Below are 8,791 nucleotides of genomic sequence, written 5' to 3'. Positions count from 1 at the left end.
CTCACAGCCCCCCTCAGAGCTCCCTCACAGCCCCCCTCAGGAATCCCAAACTGAAGAGAAAACGGGGAGTAATCCCTGAAGTGCCTTTGCTCCCTTGGGGGATGTGCGAGCCTGAAGCTGCCCTTGGGCCCCCTGAGCACCCCCTTTACCTCCCGCGCACCCCAGGGAGGTGGGTGGCACCCACTTCCCTTCAAGCTCTGCCAGTGAACGGAAACCAGGCCTCCAGCACTCACGCCACTAGGGGTTCCGGGGCCCCCTCGGCTGCCCTGACCCCAGCTGAGGGGGCAGAGGGCTCCCGGCACTCCACCCCCCAGACACTAGCAGTGGTCACTGCCCCTCAGCCCCAGGTGTGGGGCAGCCACAGCCGAGACTGTGCCCTGGTGCCCCCTCTCTGCCTCTGGCCAGGCTCCTGGGGCTCTCCGACACCCCAAGACCGCTGCCGCTTGGCCCTGCCGTCCCTGGCCACGCCCCACTGTCCAGGCCAGCCTACCTTGAGTGGCCCGGCGGGTGGGCGCTGCGCTGGCCGCGCGCTCTCCTTGGACCCCGGTCACCGTGGCCCGCGGGGCTCCACCCTGGCCACCTCCTCTCAACCCAGGGCAGGCCAGGGCAGCCGCCCGGCCCACGGACACCGCCCCCCAGCTTGCTCCTCCGGGGGCGTCTGGCACTGGAGGGGCCTGTCGTGACCTCTGCCCGGCACTAGGGGCGCGCCGCCGCGGGCCTTCGCGATGGCCACATCGAGGTGCCCACCCTCGGCCCTCGGACACGGCTGGCGCCGGGTGGTGCCCGGTGCCTGTTGACTGAGTGCACGAGGGTGAGGGCTGGTGGGCAGCTCTCGGGGCCCCGCAGGCGGCTGCCCGCGCAGCAGTGGGCGGGGCGCCAGGCTCTGGCCTGTCCAGCGGACAGGCCCCAGGTGCTTGTTTTTAAAGCCGAGGGGGGTGCGTCCAGCCCGTGCGCTTTCGGGGGGACCCGCCCTTCGGCCGGACCTGCCTCCGGGAGCCGGCGGGTGAGGACCCCATGGTGGGGCGCAGCCCTCCGGGGAGCCGGGGCCGTGGGCACCTCCACCCTAGGCCGGGGGTGGGCTGGCGGGGAGGGCGGGCTGGGGGAGCGGCATGGCGGAGCGGAGGGGCAATGTGGAGGGGTGCCAAGAGCTCCCCGCCCCCCGCTGCCTCCCCGTCCCCACCGGGCAGCGGGGCTCAGAGGCCTTGACACCCCCACCTCCACTCGCCAGGCCTCGGGGAAACCGCGACTTCCCCATTTTCTCTCCACCCCCGAGTGTCTCCAGCCCTCCCGGGGGCGACACCCACCCAGGGGAGCTACGGGGTGGCCGCGGCAGATGAGGGGCCTGGGGTAGGGCCACTGACCGCTAGACCCTCCAGGACACCTGTTCCTGTCCCCCAGCCCAAGGGGAAGCCGAGTGTGGAGCCCCCCCACTCCTCTCACACCCCAGGGCCCTGTAGGGGTGGAGGCCAGTTCCAGGGCTGTCCAATTCCCCCAGCAGGCCCCCTGACCACCAGCCCCCTGCACCCACCTTCTCTGGCCCAGGGCCTCCCTCCAGCTTGCGGCCACTGGCCCGCCGCTGGCTCCACGGAGCAGCTGCTGGGGGCTGTAAGAAAGGAGGCGGGAAGGGAGGAGGGGAGGCCGCCTGTGTCAGCCCCAGCCCCGCGGTCACCCACGCGGGCGCTGCGGGGCTGCTAAGGTCCCCCCCTCCCCTGCGCGGAGGAGTAGAGTGGCGCCGAGGGCGCTGGGCCGGCTCGTGGTGCGGGCCGCTGGGACTCTGGGACTCGGCCTGCTCCCTCCCGCGCTGCCCTGGGCCTCGGAGGGGTCCAGGCCTGCGCGCCCCCCCAGCCCCGGGCGCCCCCAGGCAGGGCCCCCTCCGCGACGCCCGTGGGCTCACCCAGCAGGGCCGAGAGGAGCAGCAGCAGCCGGCTCATGTCTGAGCGGTCCCGCGGGCTGGGGAGCGCGTCTCCCGCCACCTCCACTGGGGGCCCCTGGGGTGCTGCTGGGTGGGTGCCTGCAGCCAGCAGATAACCTGGAGGCCACGCTGGGGGCCCAGCGGGCCCAGAGCGCACGCTCCCCCCACGCCGCCCAGGGTGCTAGGAGGCGCTGGGCCCTGGGGGGGAGCTGCCTGGGGAGGGGTCCTGCTGCCCTGAGCCCGGACATTACGCCGTTACCCGGGGCCTCAGGGAGGCTCCAGGGCCCTTCCACAGCCCTTGGGGAGTGTGACCCCCAGACAGCCGCCTCTGCACCCCTGGTAAAGAAGAGGAAGGAGAGGCCCTCCCTGGGGGCGCGGCGGGTTACAACGCAGCACGGCGGAGCTGCCCACGGCCCCCACAGCGCGAGTGGGGTCCCCGCCAGGGAGGGACCCCAGGGCGGCAGGCCCCTGGCCCGCCGCTGCCCCCTCGGCACTGTGTTTCAGTCCCTCTGCCTGTTCTGCTGCCCGCTCTGTCTCTGGGGAGTCCTCTCTCCCCTGCCCCTCTGGCCTGCACCCCAGTTCTTGTGTGCATACATAAATAAATCTTTTTTTAAAAAAAAGGAGAGGGAGGAGACACCCCCATCTCACTTGGGGCACTGGCGCCACCTGGTGGCCCGCTGGGGCTGGGCTGGGCCTGGGCTCCATCTGCCCAGCGGGGGCAGCAGGAGGGGCTCCCCTGTGCTGGTGGTGGGGCACTGACCCCCAGGGACCCAGACCCCATGCCAGTCGGCCCAAAAGGAGGTGCAGCCACGACACAGCGCAGGTGGTGGCGGTCTGGCACCGGAACGCCCCGGATCTGGAGAGAAGAGGGGGACGAGCTGGGCCTTCTGGGTCTGAGACCGAGCGCTCGGCCAGGCCGGAGGCGAGTGGGCGAGGCGGGCCAGAGCCAGCCACCCCGTAGCAGGCCGCTGGCACCTTCCTGCCCTCCGGTCGGGCTCCTCGCAAGCCCAGGCCCGGGCCTCTCAGGCCGGGCCTCCCTGAGGCCCCGGATAACGGGCGTAATGTCCGGGCTCAGGGCAGCAGGACCCCTCCCCAGGCAGCTCCCCCACAGGGCCCCCAGGCTTCCTTCCTTGGGGGCTGTCTACCGGCTAGCCCCGTGGCGCGCGCTGGCCACACATTCCTGCCCTGGCCGCTGTCTGGGACAGCACAGAGGCCAGCCCCCACCAGCCCTTCTGCCCCTCCCGGCCTGGAGTCCCCGACCCGACGCCCTGACTCACCTGCGGCCCCGCCCACCTGGAGCAGCCCTCAAGCCTTTGGTGACTCCATGGAGCCTCCAGCCCAGTCTCCAGCGTGGCTGCCCCGCCCCTCCACGCCCCGCGCAGGAGGGGTCTTAGAACGCATGCCCAGCCTCTGACCGCCCCACAGCCCCTCGACGCTGCCGCCAGGAAGCTGCAGAGGGCCCAGCTGGGTGCTGGCGGAACCAGGTCAACTGCCTCGAAATCTCGGCACACGGCCAGCTTCTGGCGGCTTCCCGGGTGTCCCCGAAGTCGAGAACCAGGGAGCCAGCAGGTGGGAGGCTGGAGACGGGATCTTCAACAGGGACCCTCAGCCCCAGGGCACCCCAGCCCTCTGTGCCCTGGGGGGCACCTTCACCCCAGGGCTCCTCCGTTTCCTCAGGTCAGCTCCCGGAAGCGGGGAAAGGGGAGAACAGTCTCCGTGAAAGGTGTGGCCGGGGCCTCCGAGCTGGCTTCTGTTCCCTCTGGCCGGCAGGGGGCTGCTGACCGGGGCGAATCTGGCTGGGAGAAGCTAATTCAGCTCAGGGGAGCCAGCGGGAGGTCCCAGAGCCCCACCCCGGCAGCGGGCTCTGGAGCAGGGTGCCAGGCTCAGGTCCGGCTCTGCCCCCTGCTCACAGCCCCGAGGGTCTCCGCTGTCCGCTAACAGGGAATGCCAGGGCGTGGCATGAAGGCCGCCGCGTGCCCTGGGCGCAGAAGCCAGTGCCAGCCGCCGCCGAGGGCGACCCTGGGGACAGCGAGGCCGCCCCTTCTGGGGGTGGAGGGCCCTGGGCTTCGTGGTGCCCAGCCTCAGAGCTATAGATTGTGAACTGCAGTCAGGGTTATGCTATCACTCTTTTATGTATTTACAAAACATTCAACAAAAATAGAAAATTTAAAGGAACACCATGAAAAAATAAAGACAAGTTCACGTAGTTCTTTCCTGCTGCCCTTGGCTGTGTGCCCCGCCTTTGGCGAACTGGGGGCACACATGAGGGGTGCCTGCCGCCGGAGGGCAGGACGCGAGGCAGCGGCACCCTGCAGCGCTGCTGTGGGCGAGGCCCAGGGGGGCTACTCGGGGCAGCCAGGGAAGCGGAATCTGCAGGCGGCCTCCTGTGGCCCGGGGCCCGGGGAGCGCAGGGAAGGTCCGGGCCTGGGGGACCCAGGATCCGGGGAGCTGGGGCACGGGAATCCGGGGCAGAAGGACAGTGGGCGCGAGGCTCGGGCGCGCGGGGACTCGGGCCCCAGAGAGTCGCTGGGACGCTGTCCCAGCAGCCGCGACAGGTCCCCCACCAGGTGCCACTTCTCTTGGACCTGCTGCGAGGGAGCGCGAGGCGGGTTACAGGGTGCCCCCTTCCCAGCCCAGACCGCAGCGCCCAGCAGGTGCAGCGGGGCTGTCAGCTGCCCAGCAGCCGCCTGGAGTCCACTGCCCGCCCCCTGCCCGAGGCCCCGCCCCACCCGGGCCACGCCCCCTCAGCGCATCCTCTGTGGGCCTGCCCGGACCTAGCTGTGGCTCCCGCCTCCCTCATCCACCTTCGCAGTCTGCAACCCCCAACGGGGCCGCGCTCCCCGACAGGGCCTCCCCATGCCGCCGCTCACCCACAGCAGCTGCTTCCGGAGCAGCTGGATGGCCCTGGCGTTGGCGTGGGACTGGGAGACCCACACGGTCAGCACGAGGCTGCGGACACAGCGGGACCCATCGTGGGTGCCATGGCTTCCTCCCTCCGCCCCCAGTCTCTTAGCACTTCACCTTCTGGGGTCCCCCCTCTCTCAGCCTCCCGCCCTGTGGCCCCAGCTGCCGCCTGTTACCCGGAGGGCCCCTCCCCGCTGTCCCGCCCCGCCTCCCCGGGCTCCCCGCCTGGCTCCGACCCCACGGGACTGGCCGGGGTGCCCACGGGAGGACGGACCCCACCAGGGCTCCCTGCCTGAGGCACCTGAGCAGGATGAGGAGGGGGAAGGTGAAGGCTTGGGAGCCCAGGTAGTGCAGGACGAGCTGGCCCTCAGGTGGGAGCCGGAGGGCCACGGCTTCTGGGACCACCTGCCAGGGGGCCGAGTAGTTGGCGAAGAGGCCGCAGTCCCGGGAGGAGTGGGCGCTGGGGAGAGACGGTCAGGGGGCTGGCGGGGGCCGGGGGCCCGGGCGAGGCGCCGCCCCGGGCCGCCCGCCCCTCACCTGCTGACCACGTAGCCCAGGGGCCCGGCGGCCAGGAGCAGGCCGAGGAGGAGCACCAGCTGGAAGAAGAAGGTGGAGCTGGAGGCCCGGAAGCGCCGCGAGGCCGCCCTGGAGTTCCTCAGCAGGGTGTACTGGGGACAGACAAGGCGGGACTCAGCCCGTGAGGGCGCGGAGGCGCGGCCGGCGGCGGGGTGGGGCAGAGGTCAGCTCCGCGGCCGGCCCAGGCGCAGCCCGGCTCCTCCACTGCCGCCCTCACCTTCTTGATGTAGAAGGTGAGGAAGATGAAGACGCTGTTGAGCAGTGGCAGCAGGGGGCAGTAGAAGAGGCCCATCCAGGTGACCGTCTGTCCCGCCACGATGTCCAGCACATTCTTGGGCACCATGAACTCCTCCCGGTCCAGCCAGGCCCAGAACCGGCCCGAGAACCGCTCCACCAGCAGCCTGGAAGCAGGGTGTCCAGCAGCCACCCCAGGGAGGAGCCACGCCTCGGACCCCCACCGCGCCCGGCTGTGGCCACCGGCCTCCCGGAACAAGCCCCCGGCCCCGCGCGGCTCACCTCCTGGGCAGGCTGACCAGGAAGGCGGAGGCCACAGTGAGCAGGAAGTTGAAGGTGCTCAGCTTGTACAGCTCCTCTCCCACCGAGTTCTCCCAGCACTGGGGAGAGTGGAGGGCCGTCAGCACCCCGCCAGCCGCACGCGGAGAGATGGCCTGAGACTGGGGGACAGCGCAGACGGAGCGGACCCCATGGCCGGGGAGGGAGCGGCCGCTGAGCCGCAGCTGACACAGGAGAGCCAGCGGAGGGGGCCGGCGAGAGGTGATGGGCGCCGTGGCCCACAGCGGCCGGCTCACCCGGTACTCGCAGACGTCATAGCCGTAGGGCTCGCAGCTGGTGCTGTTCCTGCCCACGCACAGCACGGTCTGGCCCAGCGAGAAGGAGAACATGCCCAGGCTGGCCAGCTTCAGCACCACGCACCTGCGGGCGGACGGTGTCGGCGGGCCCGGGGAGGCAGGTGTGGGGGCGGCCGCTCCTGGACCCGGTCCTCCACGTCGGGCCGGCGTCCTCCCAGCCGGCGCCGCCTCTGGGCTGGCCTCCCCCAGCGCGCCCAGGCCCCGGGGGCTGACCCAGGGGACGGGCACCAGGCCCTGGAGGTCTGACCCGCCCTCCCCCAGGCTCCGGGCAGGCCTGGGAAGCCCCGGTGGGGAGGCCCCAGGCCCCTGCCTCCCGGCAGGCAGTGACACCCGTCTCCTCACCACGTCCCTCACAAACAGCGGCAGCGCCCTCGCTGAGCCGCACACCTGGGTGGCAGGTACGAGGCCTGACAGCACCTGCACACCGTGGCGCCACATGGGGCCTTGGCCGGTGAGGCAGGGGTGTGGCTCGAGCAGGGCGGAGCCCTGACTCTGGGGTGCGCGTCACTGCCCGCGGCCTTGGGGCTGGGACCGTGTGGCCTGCCCTGTGGGGGCCGGTGGCAGGCGCAGAGGAAGCTGGGCCGGCTCGGGGCAGGGTGAAGGGTCCGGCGTCCCCGGGGTGAGGCCGGCACCCCGCACCCCGCAGAGCGCTCCTGTTCCCTGGACGCTCACCAGAGCAGGGCCAGGTTGACCTCGGTGTTGGGGGAGTATTTCTCCAGCTTGACCAGGAACACAAACAGCAGGGGGCCCAGGAAGTTGACCAGGGCGATGACCCCCGGGGGCAGGTACTGCAGCAGCACAAACAGCGGCGCCTGCGGGGCGCCGGGGTGGGGGAGGGCAGCCGGCTGCCCCTCCCCCCGCCCCCCCCCCCCATTGAGCTGCCCCCGGTCACCCTCAGGGGACCGGAGGGCTCAGCCCGAAGGCGGCCTCCCCACTGGCAGCGGACGAAGGGGGGGGCGGGCTGGCAGGGGCCCGGCAGCCGGCTCCTCCCCCACCAGGCTCTGTCCAGATAAGGACATAAGGACGGCGCAGGTGGTCACCTCCTTATTGTCCTGCGAGTACTTGGTGGCCCAGAAGATGGCGCTGATGGCCCCGGCCACCAGGAGGGCGATGAGGACGTTGACCCGCAGGTAGCTGAGCAGGCAGCAGGCCCGCTGGGCCGGGGTGCGCTCGCGCGTCTGCAGGGAGAGGCGCCCCTCCTCCAGGGCCACCTGCGGGGGCACAGGCAGGCCGGGGTGCGGGCTGGGGGTGGAGGCGGGTGACGGGGCCCCGCCCGGCCGCAGGCGCCAGCCCGCACGCGCACCCACCCTGAGCTCCTTGCTGATCTCATGCTTCTTGATGGCGGCCGCTTCCGGGCCGCGGATGCAGAAGTCCCAGGAGGAGAAGACCTTGGCGCCGAGGGCCGAGCTGTAGCCCTGGCCCAGGAGCAGCTTCTGCGGGAGCCCCTTCACCATCCTGCAGGGGCACGGGGGGGGCGCCTCAGCCTCCCCTGGGGCGGGGAGCCCTGACCCTGGAGGCCCGCAGCGGGGAGCGGGGTCAGGGCCTCCCTGCCACTTAGGCACAGCACCCCGAGGGCGGGGTGCGGCGGGGCCCCCTCACCGCTGGAGGGTGCCGCAGAAGCAGAGCAGCAGGCCCGCCAGCGGGCTCAGCAGGTAGGCCAGGCGGGTGCTGTAGGTGGAGCGGCTCTCGGGCCCCGCCCGGTAGGCGCCGTAGAAGAGGTAGGTGTCGGTGAAGGCCTGGGGACGGTGGCCACGCGTCCACGCCAGGCCGAGTCGCAGCCCGACCGCCCGGCGCTCCTCAGGCGGGCAGTAAGAGCGCCTGGCTGCACAGACACTCAGGGGCCAGCATCGCCCGGCGCGCCGGCTGGAGGACGAGGCGGGCGGTCCTCGCAGAGGCCAGCACCCGTGTGCCCTGGGCGCTTGTCCAGGGCCCCAGGCTGTGCGTGGCGGCCTTAGTCTCTGACCCCATCACTGGCCCGGCGGGCCGATCTCTGTGACTGTCCCCTATATCCTCGGAGACTGGCGTCCCCCAGGGTCCCTGGCCCGTGCAGGACAGAGCCACTCACCCTGCCGGTTAAGACATTCCAGAGCTGGTTGTGGAACTCCCGAGATCCACTCTGGGGCTGCTGACCGCCGGGGCACTGGACGGCTGCCAGGGAAGACGGTCCAGTGGGGAGGGGTCCCGAGGCACAGTGGGGGTCTGCCGGCAGCTGTGCCACGCAAAACAGGGGCTGGGGGCGTCCAGGGCCGGACGGAGCCGAGGAGACCCAGGTGCCCCCAGGACCAGCCCCCCGGGGTGCAGATGGGCCCTGCGGGCACTCACTCAGGTTGAGGGCAGGGTGCGGGCCAGGCGGGCAGAGCCAGACCAGGGGCAGCAGGACGAAGCTGGTGGTCAGAAGCAGGGTCAGCAGGTTGAGCAGCAGCAGGAAGCGCAGGAAGGTGAAGTAGGACTGGATTCCGGTGCCAAAGAGGCCTGAGGGGACAGCAGGGGGTCTGGGGACAGCAGGGGCCTGGGGACAGCAGGGGCCTGG

At 71.6% G+C, this 8,791-nt stretch overlaps 2 protein-coding genes across 2 annotated transcripts in view; both read right to left on the bottom strand.

Moving 5' to 3' along the window:
• Positions 1-2,693, bottom strand: part of LOC101620966 (chromosome unknown open reading frame, human C17orf99) — an 8,296-nt gene extending 5,603 nt beyond the window's left edge. Inside the window, exons 1-2 of the mRNA XM_004693415.2 lie at positions 2,561-2,693; positions 1,895-2,029 (exon numbers count right to left, since the gene is read on the bottom strand). Of these exons, the coding sequence (XP_004693472.1) occupies positions 1,895-2,029; positions 2,561-2,693 (268 nt within the window). The remainder of the gene's footprint in view (positions 1-1,894; positions 2,030-2,560) is intronic.
• A 1,406-nt stretch (positions 2,694-4,099) lies between these two features.
• The window catches only part of TMC8 (transmembrane channel-like 8), a 6,019-nt gene continuing 1,327 nt past the window's right edge, over positions 4,100-8,791 (bottom strand). Inside the window, exons 3-15 of the mRNA XM_004693414.2 lie at positions 8,584-8,753; positions 8,327-8,409; positions 7,861-7,997; positions 7,569-7,716; positions 7,302-7,472; positions 6,934-7,073; positions 6,202-6,325; positions 5,909-6,006; positions 5,610-5,793; positions 5,354-5,484; positions 5,118-5,276; positions 4,783-4,861; positions 4,100-4,500 (exon numbers count right to left, since the gene is read on the bottom strand). Coding sequence (XP_004693471.1) covers positions 4,255-4,500; positions 4,783-4,861; positions 5,118-5,276; positions 5,354-5,484; positions 5,610-5,793; positions 5,909-6,006; positions 6,202-6,325; positions 6,934-7,073; positions 7,302-7,472; positions 7,569-7,716; positions 7,861-7,997; positions 8,327-8,409; positions 8,584-8,753 — 1,870 coding nt within the window. The 3' untranslated portion in view covers positions 4,100-4,254. The remainder of the gene's footprint in view (positions 4,501-4,782; positions 4,862-5,117; positions 5,277-5,353; positions 5,485-5,609; positions 5,794-5,908; positions 6,007-6,201; positions 6,326-6,933; positions 7,074-7,301; positions 7,473-7,568; positions 7,717-7,860; positions 7,998-8,326; positions 8,410-8,583; positions 8,754-8,791) is intronic.

The sequence above is a fragment of the Condylura cristata genome, unplaced genomic scaffold (assembly GCF_000260355.1).
Source record: "Condylura cristata isolate star-nosed mole 26May11 unplaced genomic scaffold, ConCri1.0 scaffold00038, whole genome shotgun sequence".
NCBI classification, from domain to species: domain Eukaryota; kingdom Metazoa; phylum Chordata; class Mammalia; order Eulipotyphla; family Talpidae; genus Condylura; species Condylura cristata.
This window is presented reverse-complemented; position numbering and strand designations above follow the sequence as displayed.